Here is a 22,765-nt window from a genome sequence, read left to right as displayed (position 1 = left end):
ATTTCTGCGTTTTCATAGATTATGATGACCTGGTCATGGGCCACATTTCTCTTGCCCGTGCTGCCTCGCTTCTAATTTCTCCTGACTTCCACTATTATTGATTGGTACATGAATAAAGTTATTATTGTTACATTAGTTCGGGTCACTGAAGACTGAACGTGGTCATGTGAGGCAGCTGATGTTGATGCTGGCTGCCTGAGTGCACCATTAAACAACTGATTTGGGACACTTAAGACCACTAATAATTCACCGGTTAATGTAATAGAAGGCTGCATTTGGAAGACCCATTGAACAGGACAACTTTTCATCAGATCATAACTACTGTTGCTGGCACAGTGCTGCCAATTTGAAAAATTTAGACAACAAATGGCAAGAATGTCTTATGTTGCTGTTCAATGACTTTTATTTGTTGTGAAGGCTTGTAACATTTTGGAACCAATTGTTAAGTGCTACTCCCAGAAGGGAAATTAAGCTTGGGCGTTATCCTGTTGACAAAATGTCCTATGGTCAACACATTCTCACTCCCACCTCGTCAAATATCGACACTTGGTCGGTGGCCCTGCATTTCAAACTCTGACGCTCTACGTACCTCTTGAGTGTCCGTTTTGGACGTGTCAGTGACGGCATGTCAGTTTGTTATATGCATAGTGTATTTTCTAAATAAACGTCCAACTTAGGTTTACTTACTTTTCATGTTTACTTGGGCAAAAAAAGTACTTGATTAGCATCTGAGTAACAAAACTACTTAGTCAGGCTTTATAAAAGATTGTGGTTTGGGTTAAAATAGGTACATAACTGGCGTTAGCTAAGTACCTAAGGATGCTTTTACTTGGTTGCGGAACACAGTGTGTCATATCAGACGCCCAGGGGCACTTACCAAGTGTGTATTTTTGACAAGTTGGGAGCTGCTTTAAGTGGTTATGTTGTTCCATAGTGCCATACAAGGGAGCTAAAATTGCCTTTAGTTGCTTTTGGCAATGTTGTTGTTGTACATTAGAGTTGATGCTGCTGCTGATAGGCCGGAACAAGGATCCCTTCTTGTGTATCTTAGGGAGTCACAGTATATAAGCATGGGGGGGTATCCTTGGGATAGCCGTGATGATACACAGTCCAACCAATGTGTTTGTTTGGTGCAGCTGTTGTCAGCATCATACATGTACAGTTTTCTGTATACCCAGTAAAACTGTATATCCTATTGCTTAGTTCCCAGTATTGCTGCTTACAATATTGTAGAGGGCATGGGGCTTGGGCCGTTCAGCGGGCTGATTGCTTGGCTCCTGGCCCCGGACGTGCTGCAGGGAATTATATAGCAAAAGTGAACTGCAGTCAATAAGTCGGCACCTGTAAAGACATGCTCAACTACACAGAACCATAAAGCTCCACCCCTGCTGCCACTTAGAGCAGGTGTTCACTTGTTTATTCAAAGTTTATTAATATTGAACAGGCCGTGCCGTGTGTCCACACTGAACCAAATTCAACCAAGCACTTCATAGGGACCCCAGCTAAAGACCCACCAAGTGTGAAGTAGATCAGATGAGTGGTTCTCGATATAAGTGAAGAACACACAGACATTCCTTGCTTTATAGTTGGAATGTCCTTTGACCATGATAATGAAAAAACACAACATGAATAAATCCATAACAATACCATAGACTGTAAAAAGCAATATAATTGAAATAACTTTATTATGGAAACCCTCCCAGATCACTAGAGAAGACAAATACTTTACACTTTAAAATTAGAAACAGATTTACATCCCAGACACAATCTAATGTTCCCTTTTTATAAGCTAGCAGAGTGTTTGTTCTGCTTCCAGTCTTTCAATAGTTGCTCTACTGTAGAATGTATGGATATAGGAGCTTTGGAAGTAAAACAAACTGAGACCCCCCCCCTCCCCATCATTGTTTTTAAGTTCAAAATCTGAATCCATGCCAGTTAGCAAATCACATTCAGATCAGGTTTTTTTTACAATACCAAGCACGTCACCAGGATCCACATTCTGAAATTCTATACACATTCCAGGCTGGAGCTTTTGGAATCTGCTGATAAAACAAATTCACACATCATTTCAAGTTTTATTAAGTTCCTCCCTTTATGTTTCAGTCAACGTCGTTTTTTTTGTTGTTGCTACAAATACACCAACATGATATAAATTAGGAACAGAAAGTAGAGGTAATATGTCTTCCCACAGAATGTCCAAATGGACACACAGCAGTTTATTTCTGTCTGGAGTTTAGTGTTAACAAAGGATGGGCCACCTTCCTGAGCTTCCTGAGTACAGCTCAGGCTAGAGCTTTTCATTCTGTGTTTGTGCCAAAGTGTCATCACCAAACACACTCTGAATGTCAGCTGAGGATGACGTGGCGACAGATCTCCCCCAAAAACTTTGAACCAGTTGTACAGTGAATGAACTTGTACTGGTTGATAGTGATTTTAAAATCCTTCATTTGGAAGAGTACTTCTGTCCTGCTTGTCTCCAGAATTTGGTTTGAACATTTTCTCGCAAACATTAATGAGAGTAATTCCTTCATATTCATTCGCTGTGGTGTAGTCTGCTTCAGGTCCTTCTTCACATTCCAGCTGTAGAGTAAGGGTAGGTCAGGCTTTGTTGTTGCAGCAGTCACTCCTTGGGATCACCACAGGCGAGACAAATTACCGTGGGAAATGACATCACTGCAGGCGTGGCCAGTACTGTGACATGTCCGCTTCGTTTCCTGGAACTTGGACCGGAACTGAGACACCAGGGGAAATCAGACCTGGTGATAGCAGAACAAAGAGGTCATTAGAGTTGACAGCCATGACACAACAAAGTTGAAAGTGTGTTTTGACTCAACGCAAAGCAAGTTGTAGAAGTTGCACAGTTGCACCATTAAGTGCAGATGGAAGTCTTTCCATATTGAACAGAGTCCACACAAGGCGTCTAAACTAAACTAACTGTGCAGACGTATGGAAATAGCAAAGAGAAGGCTTTTATAGGTACTTGAGGATGCAAAATGGGTTGGAATCAAACCAACAATTGATAACAAATGATCTGAGATTTTTTGTTCTACACTTAATTTTTGATCTAACTTTGTACAAAAATGTATGTGGTACAGCTAAGCAATGTCCAAACCCACATAACGTTATTGTAAATACTAGTGGAGATTCCAAAAATACTAAACATGACGCATGAATCTTTAGTAAATGTGTATAAAAGATATTATTTGATGAACCAGTTAATGAAGGTTTGCTGTACTTCCCCTACATGACCATTTGTATGTATATCCGTTACTCTCCAAATGTTACCTAGAATTCTTGATGTGTTTTTTTCCACATGCCTCCACAACGAACGGAGATTCCAAACTGGAGAAGTCTTGTGTGCCATGTTTTACAACAGCAAAACTATATCAAGAGATCGTTTATAACTCCTATAATGTAATCCAACTCTCATTTATCCAGACATATGCTCACATGCATCTTCCCTAAAATCATCATCTTCCCTAAAGCCCGTGTTATCCTAGAATTCAAGGTAACACAGGGTGTGTAATTGATATACAAATTGTCATTTTGGGGGTGAAGTATTCCTTTAAAAAACTGAATCACTCTAAAATAAGTGAATGTTAGGAATTAACAACTGTTTAGAGTTTAACAGTTTTAGCCTTTACTAATTTTCTCAATGTTTCTCCAAACCTTTAATCAGCTTGAAGTTGAATGTTTTAAGATTTTCTAATTCCAAACATGATTCAAAGAAATATAATTCTTCCAGTCTGGTAAGTATTCAAACCCAAAATGTTTTAATAGATATATCATTGATCATCATCAGTATTCATTTCTGCCCTGTCTCATTTAACTCGTGATCAACATGCATCCTGCAACAGTTGTCAGTCTGTATTTTCCTACCTGTTGACGACGTTGCAGAGGACGTCATTGACTGGCTGTTGATGTGTGGCTGCATGTGTGGAGGAGTATATGTCTCATAACTTCTTCCATTTATAGTGGGGCTGGTGGGCAGCATGCAGGAATAAGAGGGCTGGCTGGATGCCTGGAAACATAAATTAATATTACCCATTAAAACAGCAGAATTTACCATCTTAATGAGCCATTCACCATTGGGTTGGTGTCATGCAAGATTAACACTGTTAACACTAATAATGAATCACTCTATTAATTGCCTTTTTTACCACAGCAAACGTTATGGTCAATTAGTCAAATCAGGGTCGAGAGGCATTTTTGTTTTTATTCAAGAAAGACTGCATTCCATTTTTCAGATGGTCTCGGATTCTTCCAGAATACCCACGTACAGGAGATTACATTACATTACATTAAAATAGCTGTGTTAAAACCATGCAAAATATGGCTTTGCTATGGCCCAGTAGCTACATGTACAGGTCAGAAGATGAAATATGATCCAGTGAGTCTAGTTGTACGTGAATGACTTTTAAAGCTCGTCAGACACCAACACACTGCACAGGGACGTATAACACTGTATGAAGGGATTTACAACTCTGGAAAGTTGGCCACAATAATTTTATCCTCTATCACTACAATCTTAAGGTAACTCTTCAAAAGAACATTTTCAAGGGTTATTTGTAAGACTAAGAGTTAAATTAAGAACTCCTTTCATCCTTTCATCTGGAAAAAGAGCATTGGTGTGTAATGATGATCAGCCCTGGCCATTTAGGAGCCTAATGATGAACCTGGGTTGGTTCTAGATAAGTCCCGTATAATTAGATGTATAAAAGGGTTCTCGATAGACCGCCTGCATGAATTTTAGATGAAACCCTTGAAATATAAAAGGGGACTTGGTAGACCCCCATCATGGGTTCTTGTTAGCTCCCTTTTGAGGCTGAAAAGGGTTCTGGGTGGAACAATTACACCATAGAAGTATGCTCTGTAGAATCTCGTATAGGGTGTTAATTCCAGGTATAACCCTTTGTGTTGGGTTCTAGGAGGGGTTCTCCTATGGCGGACAAGCCAAAAAAGACTATACTTGTACCCTAAACCCTATAGTTAGCACCTTCATTTCTAAGAGATACCATGTGCAACATCAAAAAGTGATATACTAGGAATAACGGTGAGCTCTGTGTCTGGGCTGCCTGACTTTGGGTTGGAAGTTCATAGTGAGCTATGTTCACTGGTGGGCAAACAATTCTACAAAGATGTTCTAAGCTACTGTAGGCAACACATCAACTGTTCACATGGAACCAGAACCTGACACACACGAAGATGCTATCTCTTATTTGAGGTGTTGAGGTGTGCTCGTTTAATTGTATATTGTGCTGTCTTGTAAAATAATCTTACTTGCATAGGCAGGCTGGCAGCCATACTGAAGCTGGGCATAGCTGGTAGGCTGTAGCTATTGGACAGAACTGGATCTGACCTACCCAACATGGATCCTGATGAGAATGACACTAGAGAGATAAGAATGGGGAAATCGTGAGAATACAGTATCCAAGGCAATATAACTTAACATACAAGATAGTACAATACTTCCATGACATTGGTGGACGCAGGGGAGATGGTTGGTCCTTGTAATTGTTTTGTAAGTCACGGGTAAATCTCAAAACTCTACCACCTGAGGTCAAGTAGCAGAACCCATTCATTGTAGGGTTAGTGGTTTAATCCCGGGTTCCTCCTGCCCATGTGTCCAGGTGTAGTTGATCAAGACACCAAACTCCCAAAATTGCACATTGGGAAAAAATTACTTTGGACAAAAGCATTTGCTGAATGAAAGAAATGCAACCCCAAGACTCTGGCCATGATCAGGATCAAAAGCAGCTATGTAAGTCCTATGAACTTAAATGCCTAACTCAATTGTCAGAAATCTTATTGGAATTCATGAAGTACAATACTGGAGCTGCAGTTGTATTGCTGAATTTTAAGGAGTTTTTGTTTTTTACAGCCTATAATTACGGGGAGGACAGTGAGCTAGATGACAGTAAACTATTAACGACGTGTAAATACAATACAAACTGTAGCAATAAAGAAGCAGCTAACCATGCTTTGTATTTGAAATAGTCATAATTAGCCAATCAATTCTTAAGTTATGGCCAAAAGGTGATGTGTTTTTTGTGAGGTCACAGTGACCTTTGACCACCAAAATCGAATCAGTTCATCCTCGAGTCCAGGTGGAAGTTTGTTCCAAATTTGAAACTTTGCTTAAGGCAGTTCACAGAACGGACAAGAACACGTACAGACAGACAACCCTAAAGCATAATACCTCCGACCACAGCGGAGGCATGCAAAATGAACTAGAACAACAACTTGAACAGTATCCATTAGTTATTATGCTCATAATAATAAGTGTCAAATTGTATATGTACTTGTAGTACATGTCCTCGTCAGTACCTGGTGTAGTAGGTTGTGGTATTGGCTGGTAAACACTGGGGTTGAAGCTGCTGCTGATGGGAATATGGTTGGAGGAGTTGGACACTTGACGACGTTGATTTCTCAGCTTTTCTTCTCTTCTCCACTTCGCTCGTCTGTTGGAAAACCAAACCTGCACATGAATAGAAAAGAAAAAGACATACATTGTTATATTAAAGGATGGGTTAATTTCTCTTAAGTCTCTTAAAACAATACTGACATGTCCATATGTTTCATTAATGTTATTTAATGAAAAAAACATGTTGTATTACAAAACAGAACATTCATACATACACACCTAGAATAATGATATATAATAGAGCTTACCTGTATTCTTGCCTCTGGAAGGTCTATTTTGTTGGCAAGGCGTTCTCGAGCAAACACATCTGGATAGTGAGTCCTTTCAAACTCTGGAACAAAAACACATTGTTTCATTACATGATAACTTTAGTTTTGCCATTTCTAATTGTTGTATAATAGGAAAATCAATCTACAGTAACGAAATAATAGTGAAGCAATGCGTTCCAAAATTGGCTGTAATGAAGTGCTGTGAGGGGATGTGTTTTTTCTGTCTGCACAACTGCACAACTCATATTATGATTAATATCAGTCAAAACAGACACCTAAAGAGTTACTTAATTAATAGTAAACTTTACTCCGGCTACAGATTGGGGAATAATTTTACATAATATAACTAGGAAAATGTGTGTATGTATGTATGTATGTGTATGTATATATATATATATATATATATATATGTATATGTGTGTGTCTTAGAGGAGTACTTGCTGTGTACCAAATTCCAGATCAATGTTTACAACTGCATGATTTAGGAGACTTTTGACATGTCCAGAACAATAGGCATGTTCTCCAGGACATGCAATCTTCACGAACATACATTTCACGACAGTAGAACACAGTATCATACTACGAGATTTGCTAGGTGACAGTGTACAAGACATGACACTTCCCCTCTTCTTTGTGACGTCAACATGGACCATTTCTGATTGGATGAATTCAAATCTTGCTGAGCTGTCGTTGGTCTTTCTTGATATTAGTGTGGAAGAACATGGCGTTTGTTACAGAGATATTTTTAATTTTCTCCCTAGGGGAGACACTAGGTGACGAGGATACAAGTTTTAACTTCCTCAGTTGAGGAAGTTACTTACATTTCCACAACATAAATCTAAACATTGGATAAAAACGTGTTCAAAATTCTTCTTTCATTTTTTTGACACACTAGAGTAAAAGTTTTTTACGAGGGAATTTCAGATTTCTCTTTGTATTACTCCATAAATCAGAAAATACTGTCAAATCTATTTTCTCCATGTTTTTAGTAATAAAATGTAATATGCTATGAATGATATATGAACAAACCCCTTTGTAAAAGCCTTCAGAATATAGATAGATAGATAGTTTGGTGTATGTAAGAGCTACTGAAATGATCAGAGTCTGAGAAAAAACTCATTTAGAGAAAACGGCCTTTAAAGATATGTTTTATAAATGACAGGTAAATAGGATCAACAAATTGATTAATATATCCCCAGGAAACTTCCCCAGTTGATAAGTTACATTAAGACAATTATTTTTGTATTACAAGTTTTCTGAAATGTTATGTTTAAAAATACAAATGAGGCATTATTTAATGGTAACATTTAGTGAATTGAGGAAAAATCTACCAACGCAAATAATCAAAACAGCGACTGTGTCTCTGGTAGAACAGGGTCGTCCTTCAATCAGAGGATCGACGGTTCGACAAGGCTCCGCTATGTCAATGTGTCCTTGGTCAAGACACACCTCATATTCACTCCCGTAGCTGTGGCTACGGTGTATGAATGTTAGTTAGTCCTGATGGTAGCCTATCCATCAATGGGTGAATGATGACATGTAGTGTAGTCATCGGAAGACTAGAAAAGTGCTATACAAGTAAGTCCATTTGCCATTTAAAATAAATTCTATTTTGGATGTTTTCTTTCCACTATTCTGAATGAAGACTTGTTAAGGATGTACAATTCCAGTATCAAAATCAGGTTTTAAATAAAATAAATGAAACATTTGGCTATGGAGCGAGGACCATTTGAGGTTCCAGCGAAGAGAGTGTCGTAGAATGCACTTTTCAGAAACGAATATAATGAATGCTACACACGTTATATACCGACTTAACGAAGAAATTCTGGGTAACATTAACTTCGAAGCCATTTTACACACTGCAAACACAATTATACACAAACTAATATAATCAACGAGAAGATGTACCACAATATCACGTATTTGTCGCCACGAGTCGGCGCTCCGCTTCAATATTCCAAAAAAAGCTAACGGCTACACGGACCACCAATACATTGCATGGAATGAGAATTCGACACAGAATCCAGAGATATCTTCAGAATTTCTCTCCGTGAAACCAGTACAGAGCTGTGAGCAAACAAACGCCAGAACAACAAACCGCTTCACCGAAAAAAAATCTTAGCAGCACCTCACCTTTACGCTGAATCACGAAAAGAACGGAATAATTCCCCGTTTGTCGGCTAAACACTGTTGCTACGTATGTCCTGTGTGTTTCTCATCTGTTTCCTGAAGAAGGGGGGGTCAACCTAACTTGTGGGACCCGGGGGTCAGGGCTTAGACTTTTGGCGAATGGAATTTTACGCTCGGGGGCGCGGCACTTTTTCGATTTTTACTGGCTAAAGACTGTCAATCAACACCAGGCTACTCCTACAGCATTCCTGAGACTCTGACACTTCTAAAGAGGTGTCATAGTCTGGATTTGACCAATCATAGGCTCGCCTAACCTCTCTGTACTAAAACCTCTCTAACTTTGTCCTTCTTCACTTTATCAAAGCCACATTTTTTTAGAGACTACTGACATGTTGTGCTATGATTTGGGAGCATTTTTAGGCTAGCCAGGCCCCATTTCATGAACAGAATAACAATAAAAGTGCCTTTCTTTCAGGCGAACCTGAAACTTTTCAATTTGAGCTGTGTGCCATCTTCATTTACTCTTAACCAGTATATAAACACTGATATTTACACATCTGAACAAATCTCACAAGTGTTACCATTATTATAACATCAACATTATTCAAATAGACCTTGTAGTTAGAGAATTAGTCTTTTTGGTATGGGAATGCAATTTTCGAGCAGAGGCCTAAAAATAGGGCTAGGTATTAAAGAGTTAATTCAATATTCCCAATGTGTATAATTGAAATATTTATTTACACGGTTAGAGAGTTTGCAGACCATGTCATTGTGGAAACACATTGTGAATCTGACCTGGCTCGGTTGAGTCAAAGTAGATATTTTCCACATTTCACTCACATACAGAAAAAAAACACAACACACAGGAAATAACTCACCCATATGTATAAATATACGTATGTGGGTGTATTATGTACTGATGAACAACGACCAGTTACCTTTCTCCAGTGCTTCTATCTGCTCCTGTGTAAATGACGTTCTGTTTCTCTGCAGTTTCCTCTTCAGCTGAAGCCTCATCTGAGTCTCCTCTGAGTCTTCACCATTGGAACTAACTGATATGGTGTTCTCCCCTCCCTCTGCCTGTGGACACTCTGCACCAAGGAAGGAAGGAAGGAAGGAAGGAAAGTTGGGTTTGGGCTCAAACAGGTTTTCACGTCGTACAATGTAAAAACGTTCCATTACAAGTAAAAGAATGCAATCAAAATGTACAAGATGAAAGCAAAATTTTATAATATATACATTTTCAAAAAATATATAGATATTATGAGTTTAATTTTCAATAATGCATCATATTTTCTGTTCTATATGTGAAATCTTAAATGATAAAGTAACAAGTAACTCCAGCCATCAGATAAATGTAGTGGAGTGAAAATAGCAATAATTCACTTCAAAGTGTAGCAGCTAAAAATGTAATAAACATGGAAATGCTTCAGGAAATAGTACTTCAAAACTGTGCGTACGTGAGGAGATGTATTTTTTTTTTACCAACTAAATGATCACCTTAATACAAACATAATAAAAGGAAACCAAACCCTAACTCTGAACAGCTTTAAGTAGGTAATGACATTCCAACAATGTACACCCACAGGTGTATCACAGGAGATTTTATTAGGGTTGCATATCTTCCATACACTTTTATTTAAGTTATATCTGCACTACACCTTTGAGACACTTTGCCTCAATTTGCATATTGTTCTGATAATTGTAGCCTACTTATGACAGCGATTCTAATATGAAAGGCTTGTTTTACTGATGAGAGGAAAAATAAACAGAAAAGAAAGTTTTAGTAAACATTGCTTTAGCCGGTATATTAGCAATATCCACTCAAACAAAGGCTGCTGTACTTCACTCAAACCCAGGCCTTGATCAGCGTAGACAATAAAATGTTGTACTCAGATCCATGAAATGAACCAATGCAAAAACGAGTGAAGGTACCGGGCACTTCAGAGTGGAGATCTCCAGCGTGAGATCCCCGAGCAGACGGGAGCTCGACTCCAGCTCCCTGTGGAACTCATGTTATTTGTGGTGCTAGCCTAATTATTCATTATCCCCAGCAGACGGAGACTGCAAAACAGAATGAAGCCATTGCTCAGTGTCACAGTCAGTCAGGCAGAAAGAGACACAAATGAGAGCAGACGCCCCATTCTCCCTCCCCTACTCACACAGACACACACACACACACACAGTCACACACACACACACAGGCACAAACATGCTGTAGACTGATGGGGAGGCAGCAGCCGTGGTAGTATAGCATGACTTTGTTTGACTGTTGTAATCCCAGGGTGCTGGAGGAGGAGCAGCAGCAGCATATGAGCCTCCTCCATACAGCAAATGGGGCCCTCAGCCACACACTCTGAAGGAAACTGCTTATGTCAACTCTATACAATGTGACCTCTGTCCCGTATAATGTGAATTTTGAAAATAATTGAAGGCATGGTACAATGGGGCAAATCTAACTAAAGAAGGCTGCAGTCAAAGTAAGTCAGTAATAGACAGTGGTGGGCCGTCAGGGCCTGCAAAGCCTTCTCTGCTGGCCTAGACACAATCACAAAGTTATAGCTATTTTATAATTTAATAATTTTTCTTAAATACACTACATGTATTCCAATTATTTTTCCCATTATCTTATTTTCTCATTGCACAGCTACTGTGTTCCTCAGTTGCTCTGCTTCAGTGCAGCTTGTTTTAAGTAGAGCATTTATCCAATCAGAGTTCACCTCTGTGTCTCTAGGTAGAAGAGAGGCCCCAGCCTGCTAGCTGGCCTACAAGTGCGTGATTGGTCAGTGGGCTAGCGTGACACGATGGGCAGTGACAATCCCAATATCTGCTGCCTCTGTGGAGCATGTCGACATTTCAGCCTCAAATGCATTAAAACGTGTTCAAGAAATACAACTGGGGAGGCTCCACTCTCTTCACTGGCGTCCATGAATCCAGAAGGACTTCTTACTGGAACTAAAACACACGGATGTACTGAACAACCATGAGATTAAACTCTTTATTAACAAAGAAAGAAGGAGGACTTTGTCTTTAAATAGTGAACAGTAGCTCTGGTAAGTTAACTGCTTTTGTTTTTACATCTGCAGTAGCTTTAATATGCTTGTTTATATATTATTATTTGTACAACTTGTTTTTATGAAGATGGATTTTTGTTTGGTTTAATATGTGATAGGAACTATTCTTACGTCCAATGTTGCTCTGGGGACATATTTAGCCGGTGCCAGTGTTGCCAACTTGCCAACAAATCTGGCGACTTTCCAAACCCTCATGGTGACTTTCTTTTGTCAAAAGCTACTAGCGACAAATCTAGTGACTTGTTCTGGTGTTATTGGAGACTTTTGTGGTATTTTGACTCTGACGTGAAAGCTCGTACGTTCTACAGTTACTGTCGAGACCGAGTAGCGGGCAGCAGCGGGTGCTGCCGTGAACGAGCAGCACGTGCTGCCGTGAGCCCCTCCGCCGCCACAAAGCACTCACAGGCGGTCAGTCTCACAGCAGCCTCGCGCAGCAGTCCCAGCTGCAGTCAGAGTAGAGAGGAGACACTCTCTCGGCGTATTCATGTATCTGCACTCTGCAGCTAGTGTATTTGTAGGTGTTGAGCTTCATTTTTACACAAATAATAACCGTAGCTGTGGCATCATAATCAGGACAGCAGTGAAGGCCCCGGTATAAAATGCACGACCCGCCACTGGTAATAGAGATACTAATACATGCAACTTTTAGGCTAAAGGCTAATGGTACAGAATGAAATTTCACACTAAAAAATTACTTTCATGACCTCTATATAGTGAAAGTGTGTGTACTGGACAGGCAGACAGCTCTGAACACTTGCATTCTTTGTTTTGTACTAAAATGTAGTCCGTCACAGCGATGTGTGCTCGGCCTGGAGATAATGGTTCTCAACCTTCTTCGTGTAAAGTGCCACTTCCTTGTCCCCAAATGGATCCCTTGTGTTTCTCTGTTTCCCTCTCCTGTTTGTGTGGTTCCTGTCCTACTGTCTACCAGGATCACTGTTTACCTGCCTTCAATCAGATCCTCACCTCTCCAGTATTTCAACCCAAGCTCTCAATGTTTCTTCATGTAACTGTCAGTATGCTATCTTACAAAAAAGCTACTCTTAATGTTTCGTACGTTTTCCTACAAATGTCCAGCAACATGTGTCAGTTTCAGCTCGTTACACGCAGGAAACAACTTAGTTAGGGTTTAAAAAAGCACATTAAATACTTCGTTAGGTTTAGGAAAGGATCCTGGTTTGGGTTAAAATAATTACTTAAGTACGGAAGTTATGTGACAAATAAATCAACGTTGACTTCTCATTTCACACAGACTGTTGACTCGTCCACCTCCCCTCCCTTTGATGTGGTTTTTAAACTACCTTGATCATGATTTTGTGGCTAACACATTTGCGGGATATTTATGAATTACAGCACGTTAACTTTTGTCGGCGTAGCTATGAAAGCTGTATGAAAACGGCCCCATCTCTTCTCTCATCCGTTGACAGAGCTTTGTTTCAGCCACAATGGTTAGTTCCTATTATCTCTGGTCTCTTGTTGTTTTCGGCTCATCTGTAATCAGCCACGCTCACACCCAGCCCTCACTCCTGTTTCACCCTGTCTCCATCAGCACTGTAGTTGTAGTAGTAGTGGGAGTTAGTGTCTTACCAGTGGTAGTGAGTGTAGTCCCAGCGTACCACCCCGAGCGTCCTCCCCAGGTGGTTTGTCCATTGAGCATCTTGAGTTTGTCAAACATCCCTTCAGCTCCCACTGTGCCCATTTGCTGCTTATCACTGGCCAGGTTCCTGAGCACTCGATTTATTGATGAAACCTGGTGATGAGCGTAAAAACGTGAATATTTAAGAGCAACAATTTTGGTGGATATGTAAGGCAGAAACAAAAATGACCTAAAGTCAACTATCAGCCAGCCTCATCATGTCCATTTAAAGAAACACTACAGAGCATCAGTCATGTTGGTGTCTCCACATTTTCATTTTTACATGTCATAATTCATTTTACATTAGACTTTCAACCAGGCGGCAACTTCATGTTCTGCAAAGTGAAGCAAATGTGGACATGCCTTGAACTTGCATTCTCTTTACCAATCATCAGGGGGCGACTCCTCTGCTTTTATAGAAGTCTATGAGAAATGACTCTACTTCTCTCTTGATTTATTACCTCAGTAAACATTGTAAACATGAGTTTATGGTCTCAATCTCTAGTTTCAAGTCTTCTTCAATACAGCGTGATGTTCATTTAGTAAATGATGGTCCATTTAGAGTCAAACAGACCATAAAGCAGGGGATGCTTTAGTGATTGACAGGTTGCTACAACGGCGCAGTTCAGTCAGGAGTTCTTGTCCAAGGACCATTTCAGTAAACTGGAAACTCTGTTTATCTCTTCACATTACTTAGTGACATTATAAATATTTAAATTACAATTTGTAATTTTGTACCAGCCATCAGTATGTAAAAAGTTTACAGGTCTATTTTGCTTCTTTTCACTTTTTTAAGTCCATTTCCATTCATGAATTGAGTTACTATAGGTTAGGGTAACTGTTCCACGTACATAACTTTCAACCAGTGTGCAGAGATATAACAAAGGTATCATTTGTTTTACATGGAAAAAGTTGAAAATTGTAAAAAGTATTGTTTTTTTTCCTCAATTGCTTGATTTTGATTTTAGTGAAAAGCAATTTGGCATTCACTTTTGATATGCAAGATGAAATGAAAAATGTTATTTCAACCCTTTTGAGATCACATTCCCGGTTATATTTAACAATATATGTAAAAAATCTATTTCTTCATATTTCTATATTTAAAATCCAGTTAAGTTTTGTTCCTGTCAAACCAAATATGACGTTTGCTTACGTAAACTACTACCAACCAATTTCAAACAATAATATCATGACCTCCATCCATCAATCAAGCCCGCCCACTTCTTAGCGGTCCAATCAAATGCAAAAGATTTGATTCAAATCCTTTTTGTAACTGTACACTGCTCAAATATTCCGTTTCATTGAGGAATACTCACAGTACAGAAGTTAAAGATGCTCTAACTTCTGTTACACTGGGTATTTGGGTTTTTAAGACCGAATCTGCCCACTCCAACAAACTATTTACACCAATTTAACCTGCAAGCTTGCTGTAATAGTGTACAATAACAAATACATCAGCTATTATGTACAATGTTTTGCTATAGTCTAGCATTCTTTGCTCAAACCTCTGACTGCCATGACTTGGCTGAAGAACAGAAGGGTCTTACACTGGGAATATTGTCGTTGGTGCAGACTCCCTCTGCCAGCAGTCGGTCTCTGATCTCCCAGGCGAAAATGGACGGACACTCCCTCTTGTACTGAGCAATCTTCCCCACCACCTCTGTAGTGGCCACCCTGGGTTTACTCCCTCCTATGGCCCGAGGACGGATCGAACCTGTCTCGTAATACCGGCCCAAGATCTTACTCACACAGCCGTTCGACACCTGGACACAAAAACAGCACACATCAAACATGTTATTCATAACTGGGGCAAATAAAAATATTGGCATCCAAGAAGTTTCTCTTTGGTAGATGATCTAAGGAACGATCACAGCAATGGTTAAAGAAGAACTAAATCAACACCTCAATATATGTATACAGGTTTTGGAGAGTCCTACTGCATGTGTGAAAAAGTTGTATGAAGCCTAGGGAGCAGTGCAAAATCTGCTAAATTGCCTCAAGTGATGTCACTCAAGTCAACATTGGTTGAGGCTTGTTTGAGTTTGAAAAAAAAATGTGGGGGTGTGGAGTGAGAAAGAAGTGGGCTGACCAGACCTCTGTAGGTCCCTTGCTACGAGGCATGCCACCTCCCACCTTGTTCCTTGTGTGTTATAACTGTGGTCATGAGTCGACATTTCAGGAAATGAATGCACTCCTGCGCCATTTTTCTTGGGAGGACATTGACATACAATGTGCACCTGGATGCTGAACACCAAACCTCTAACTCATTGTAATATTTCTACTGCGAAGTATCTAGTACTGTTAGTGCCACCTCTGAGAGGACCAACTCTAAGCATGACGAGATTACCTGCAGTATTCTGGATATGTCACAAGGTCGAGCTCCACTGTGTGCCAGCTCCACTATCTTCTGCCTGGTAGAATCAGGTAAAGGTCTCCCATTCACAAACACACCTCCCAGCTGGTTTACTCCACTGTGACCTACACACACAGTAAAAAAAAAGGTTTTCAGCAATTGGTTTACTGCTCTATAGTGATTCAAATAATGATTCAATTTAAAACAGAGAAAGTGAGTGGTGATGAAAATGAACTGAAAGGCCACACTGATCAGGCACATATGAGGTAAGAGGGAGGCGTACAGCAAGGAACACTGGCTAGAGGAGATGAAGAGAGAAAAGTATCTCAAGCCACAAACGTAGTTTCTTATGAGTTCTTATGGAGATCTTGTCTTCTATACTGTACATGCTACATTTTTTTAAATGTTCAAATCTGGTTTCTAGAGACGTGAAAAGCATGTTAAAACATTCCATTTTATTAGTTAATACCATGGGCGGTTAATGATATAATGGGCCCTTGGGCATCCCCACCACCTCTCCTATGTTTTATGTCTCTTTGTAGTCCTCGTGAATCTATGTGGTCATTTTGTGTCCCTTTGTTGTCCCTTTGTGTCTCTTTGTAGTTGTTTTGTGTCTCTTTGGAGTTGTTTTGTAACTCTGTAATGGTTTAGTCCTTTTGTCATTTTTCTTTTTTTGTCCGTGTTTTTTGCTCTCTTTTTGTCGTTGTTTTGCGTCTCTTTGTATTTGTTTTGCGTCTCTTTGTAGTTGTTTTGTGTCTCTTTGTAGTTGTTTTGCGTCTCTTTGTGGTTGCTTTGTGTCTCTTTGTAGTTTTTTTGTGTCTCTTTGGAGATGTTTTGTGTCTCTTTGTTGTCCCTTTGTGTCTCTTTGGAGTTGTTTTGTAACTGTAATGGTTTAGTCCTTTTTCTTTTTTTGTCCTTGTTTTTTGCTCTCTTTTTGTCGTCGTTTTGCGTCTCTTTGTATTTGTTTTGTGTCTCTTTGTAGTTGTTTTGTGTCTCTTTGGAGATGTTTTGTGTCTTTTTGTTGTCTCTTTGTGTCTCTTTGTAGTTGTTTTTTGTCTCTTTGGAGTTGTTTTGTAACTCTGTAATGGTTTAGTGCTTTTATCGTTTTCCTTTTTTTCTGTGTTTTTTGCTCTTTTTGTTGTTGTTTTGCATCTCTTTGTATTTGTTTTGTGTTTCTTTGTAGTTGTTTTGTGTCTCTTTGTAGTTGTTTTGCGTCTCCTTGTGGTTGCTTTGTGTCTTTGTATTTGTTTTGTGTCTCTTTGTAGTTGTTTTGTGTCTCTTTGTGGTTGCTTTGTGTCTATTTGTGGACATTCTGACTCTTTGGGCCCCTGGGCCTGTTCAGTAATCCATCTATGGTTATTACAACATTAAGTGATGCTTTGATGCCATTGGCCTGACCCCCATTGGACTGACCCATGTCTACGCTGATGTCATACGTGACCTCATATACCCCTTTTCCACCAAAATTACCAAGTTCTATGTTTTTCAAGTTATACATATATGTACACATATATATATGTACACATATATATATATATTACACATTTCAGATAGATGATGTTTCAATGTAATCAAATTTGAGCAACACATTTTACTTCATTGATATGGGCTGATTCGTAAATACTATTTACTGTAACTCCTAAATATTATTTTTAAAGAACTATCAGGAAATTGCAGACCCCTAAAGTCACACACCTTCCTTCGTTGCTTTAGCTTGAATTCTGTAATTCTGTTCGTTAACCACTGCAGTCAAATTCCAGCTTCAACGCAGAGGGAGACGAACACTGAAAATGAACAAGGATGGAGCTGCAGACTGGCCCGTCTGCAGGTTTCTGTGTCTGCTCATCAACATGTTGCAGCTCTGACATGTTTCTCAGCAGCAGCAGACCACAGTCTGGGCTGTGACACTGTGCAGGTTAAGTAGGGATTTACACTGAATCAATTGTCTATTGTCTGTTAATGGCTCTGTGGGGGAAAGCATATTGCAGATTTATAAACCTCTCAACGGGATATTAATAAATCACACACACAGACATACACACACAGAGTGAGAGCAGTGAAGTGGGGCTGCTGTAAATCAAAAGATATAAAGGGGTTTCACTATAAACGCTCAGTTTACTACCATATATATAAATAACAATAAAGTATTTATAAAGAATTATGTAAATATGGTTGAAAACACATTGCAAAAATTCTCATGTTCATTAAGACATTTCTGTTCATCACTGAGTCCTAAAAATACGTTTATTGAGAAAAGAAACAGTTTTTCCAGAGACGAATGTCTTCAGACAGGAAGTAAAATGATAAGGATGCACTAGAATCCAGAAAAGGTGATGGACATAAATGACTAAATATGACATTTTTGGAAAGTAAAACATATTGTTTGTCCCGCTGACACTGGCTTTTGTATCTTATATGCATTTAAAAAAGATTCAAGGCCATCGATTATTATCGTGTAGTCATTTAAACTTGCACCTACACTGCTGCTGCTGACCACAGCCAAACCATACCAACAATAAAGAGAACTGCAAAGAGATAGAACACAAGTAAAGAAACACATTTACCATACAACAGAAAACTGGCTCACAACATAACAGAAATGTACCGATGGACACTAAAACCTGATGGGCAATGTTTAAAAACAAGAAGGAACATTTCTCGCTAATTTTCCAAGATCATTAATAAGTGATGGACTTTGTTTAGTTGTGTGTCTGGACGTGTTCATTAGTTTTAGGACCCTTGTCCTACTGTGAGACATGAGTTTCTTCCTGCAGGAGGAGTGTGTCTCTTTGAGACTGTCCTCCCATGGAAATTGACAGCATCACTTCTTGTTCAAATACCTAAATATGACCTGTGTTTATGTTCCTGACAGGCGACCTCTAAAGACCATGTGGGGCAAAGGTGGAAGTTGTGTGATGTTGTAGCACCGCAAACCGGATTGGGCAGAGGTTTCTGTGGATGGTTATGTCAACAATGCAAGTGATTTGAACATGGGAGACAGCTGCTTGTTTCCCACGGTCAGCATGACCACGATTGTTCCTGAACCACAACCGAAGCAAACCCTAAACCACAGAGGTGGCAGAAGAAACAACGGCGACAAACGAGCGATTTTGAAAATTCTCACCTGTGCTGACAAACAACAATGTTGTCTGTGTTGTCAAGTTGCTGCATGCGGAAATGTGTTTTATTGATCCCCGCCACACGTCTGTCTGTCTGTCTGTCCACAGTTAATCTTACACTACTGCTGGACCCATTAGCCAAATATTTTTTGTGCACATTTATGAATGTATGCCCAAGGACCTCTCCTGGTTTCGGTGATTCACACGTTTTGAAAAACCTATTTTATTGATGTTTAATAATGTCATTGACTAATGACTGCTCTTAACCGGCTGGTATGACTGATTCAGTAGCAAAAGGCATTAGAAACGTTTGGTCTCATTTTGAACCAGTGCATCTGCAGATTATTTTTATTCTCGTTATGTTACAATCCACTAAAGTAAGCACGATGTGAAATTAATAAAGCTACTTTTTTGTTATCTTCAGCGACATCTTGAGTGTAAGGGAGCCTGGAGGGACAATTTAGTGAAATGTAACTGTTTGAACTGTTTTCATGTGTTGTCAAAATGATGAGGAAAGACACAGAAGACAAAGGACACACTTTCAGGCGTATGCAGTATAATAAGTAAACAGAGAGAGAATGTTCCTTCATAAAAACAGATGCCATTAGCAAATATAGTCAAATTGAGCTGAATGTGTCCATTTTCATTCATTTCCATCCACATAGAGGACGGAGGGATTGAGGCAAAGGGAGATACTCTGCGTCCTTCGGAGAAGAGCAAAAAAACAAAACAGATGGATAACCTGGAACAAACCTTCCAATACACCTCACACTGTCATGGCTTTGAACTTCTCTTCTGGCTAATTCAATTATGAGAAGAGTCGTGGCCCGCTTGGAAGCTGCTGTTGACTTTGTGACGGCAGATTATTTCACCCTCTAACTCTCCCTCACGCTGCCTCACATCGCTCACTCGCTGCGTTCAGGGGTCGACTGCTTCGCTGCAGAAATGTTAATCACGGTGTCGTTTCCCAGAGGAACACAACCGGGCTTTTCCTCTGCTGACACAATTAATAGACAGACATATGGAGTCAATTTGGCAGTGGTCCCTCTGTGATACACACACACACACACACACACACACACACACACAGAGAGCAGGCGGCCCCTGGGAGCAGCTCAGCAGCTTTCACTTTAAATCAGCTCATTCACACTGAACCTGACTTCAATTAACTTTCACTTTCACCACGTACTGTTGTCTTCTTCATTAAACATAAGTCATTGTTTGCAGAGGCACTCCAGAACAATCGGATGTGATCTGTATTTGTTTGTTCACGGTCGAGAAATAAAGCTGTTTAGCAACGTGACACTGGTTAAGGTTTGGTTTGGCCCAAAAAAAGATTTGGCTTGGTTAAGGAAACAGAGCTTGGTCGTCATGGTTACGATAATAAAATACTTAACGTGCATTAACGCCAGCATTTCTCTCTGGTCTCCTGCTCTCTGTCATCACCGATACTCTACAGGTGTAGCTTTACTCAATGCAATATTATGACGTTATTCTTATTCAATTACAACTTACAAGTGCTACGACTTTATTCTGGACTTCTCAGAGAACACAGATGTGCGGGACATCTTTTGAATGTAACACTTATGTAACAGTGTGAAGTCGAGGTTTACTTTTGGTTTTGGACACAAACAGCGGTCTCCTGTGTAAGAGTGTTTGTTGGACCCCCCCCCCAACTCTTCCACCCACTCTCAGTGGACCTGCTCCCTTGTTATACTCGTCATTATACCACATATTGATATCCTACGTCACTTGCTCTGAACGAATGCAAAAATGAGGACATTCAACGTATCCGTGATTTGCAGAAAAGTACAACATCAACATTTTTTCTTGCCGACTGGGCTGGGAATAATTCAAGTATACACAATACTTAGAAAACACTGTCTGCTGCTCTTGTTACACCAACTAGTCTGCAGTCATGCCAGCTAGAAGCTCCCTCACATGCTGCACACACACATGCACAGACTGACGCACATCCAGAGAGACTGAGATGCTGAACAGAATGTCAGCACTGACTGAACCCACTTTCATTCCAATCAATTACTAATGTAACCTGTGCTTCACTCACTAATGATCTTAGCAAATGAATATTGGTGTTCACCTTCAGTTACACCTCAACAACCTCCTGCTGCTCCATTTTCACTATTTCAAATTAGAATTGATTAAAGTGGAGGTGATGTGATAATAGTCGAACATTTAACCCAATGCTGTAAAACGGGGCCAAAACTGTCAAGCAGCATCATCTATGAAGGCAGAGTAGAAGCAGTGGAGTGTGGGAGAGATGCAGGACAAAGAAACAAGCACACACACAGAGAGAGAAGTAATCCACACACCTTCACTGCAGACAGCATGGACCTCTTGTCCCGCAGTGAGAAAGAAGAGATCAGGTGGAGTTCATTGTCAGTTCAACTCAAAACGTTTTATACAGCCTAGATATTTTTGACTTAACTATTTATGATTCACAATGATATTCAAAGTTCCAATCAGTAACTGAATTTAAAGTTACTACGAGGAACTTTTATGGAGTCATTATTTTGACGGTCCCTGTGGATGAAGGCAGTAGTGTTTCCGAACACCAAATTCACTTTAGAAACCTTCTAATTTTGGGTGATGAACCTGATTCATTTGATCTGATTTTGTGTGATGGCACTGATGACGAGCATTAAGAATAACTACATAGAAATAGCCAATCTTCTCTCTGATGGTCTTGTTTACTGATGAAGCTCATATAGAGGCATCAGGATTCATTTGAGACGGTTTCATAACCAGTTAAAAGTTCCTCGCAGTAACTTTAAGATAAATCCACATGAGTTATTGATGGAAGCTCTGCGTGTCTCACCAGATCCAAATTTGAAATATGGGTCTGTTTTATGTCGGATTTGTGGAGGTTTGCTTTTATTTGGCCCCTGGGAGTAGTTTTCAGCTGGAATATTTAATGTGTATTGGTTGTTTGAATATGTAGGCCTATAGAATGAATGTATTATTAAAACAATTTCATATGAATATTCACAGCACCTATAGTTATAGATACAGTAACATCAAAAGCATAAAGAAAACCTTTTTGGTGTAACTCACTGTTTTGCATCATGGAAGCCACACCAGTCTCCCAGGTTGTTTGATTCCTGAAATCTGCACAGAGAGAGAAATGATATCAGACTGTTGACCACACACCTCTCTCCTTATAGTCCACACTGAATCAGAGTAAAGGAAGAGAACGCTTCCTCTTTAATCTCCACAGGTTGATTCTTGAAACACACAAAATTAAACCTCAGACACTGTCTGGACAGAATGGCCGAATGCCAAGCCGTCTTGTGATTGGTTCATATGCTAATGTGTGCTAATGTGTTAAAGTTATGAGCAGAGACTTAAGTCCCGCTCTGGGAGTCCAGCTCTCTCATGAGGCTAAAACGTTTCTACACACTGAAGATTGGAATCACATTTCTGTCTCTTATTGTACCGACATTTATATTCTTTCTCTTAGAGACATTAGTGTCATTAAAATACACGTTTCTGTTATCAGATCATTTGAAACGTATTTGTGATCCAACACAAAATACCGGAGATTTGTGGGATATCATTGTTAGGAGACAGGGCCGGCTTTTCAACATGAGAATATATCTGACAGGATTTAAGGGCCAGCTGTTGTGCTCTTGAAGAAATTAACAACGTATATTTCAAGGACATAAATTACAACAATTTCCAAATCGTTCTTAGATTATCTTTGGGGGCAAAAGTCAGAACACACCCAAAGGTTTTACCG

General features: G+C 39.7%; 1 protein-coding gene across 3 annotated transcripts; it reads right to left on the bottom strand.

Moving 5' to 3' along the window:
• Nucleotides 1-2,670: 2,670 nt before the first annotated feature.
• On the bottom strand, nucleotides 2,671-22,120 carry LOC306699151 (paired box protein Pax-6-like; the record flags this gene model as incomplete). Of its 3 annotated transcripts, none has more annotated exons than XM_079163669.1 (10): nucleotides 22,081-22,120; nucleotides 15,845-16,011; nucleotides 15,081-15,296; nucleotides 13,485-13,647; nucleotides 9,762-9,914; nucleotides 6,673-6,755; nucleotides 6,328-6,478; nucleotides 5,281-5,390; nucleotides 3,880-4,021; nucleotides 2,671-2,756 (listed from the first exon to the last, which is right to left on the bottom strand). In XM_079163669.1, the coding sequence occupies exons 1-10, from the start codon at nucleotides 22,091-22,093 to the stop codon at nucleotides 2,671-2,673; spliced, it is 1,284 nt and encodes a 427-aa protein (XP_079019795.1). In that variant the 5' UTR covers nucleotides 22,094-22,120. The 3 variants fall into 3 exon arrangements, with proteins under 3 accessions (XP_079019795.1, XP_079019796.1, XP_079019797.1); XM_079163670.1 differs by having other exon boundaries at nucleotides 15,881-16,011; XM_079163671.1 differs by having other exon boundaries at nucleotides 3,880-4,018; nucleotides 15,881-16,011.
• Nucleotides 22,121-22,765: the final 645 nt, after the last annotated feature.

This window comes from Pholis gunnellus, assembly GCF_910591455.1.
Source record: "Pholis gunnellus genome assembly, chromosome: 7".
Taxonomy (NCBI): Eukaryota; Metazoa; Chordata; class Actinopteri; order Perciformes; family Pholidae; genus Pholis; species Pholis gunnellus.
This window is presented reverse-complemented; position numbering and strand designations above follow the sequence as displayed.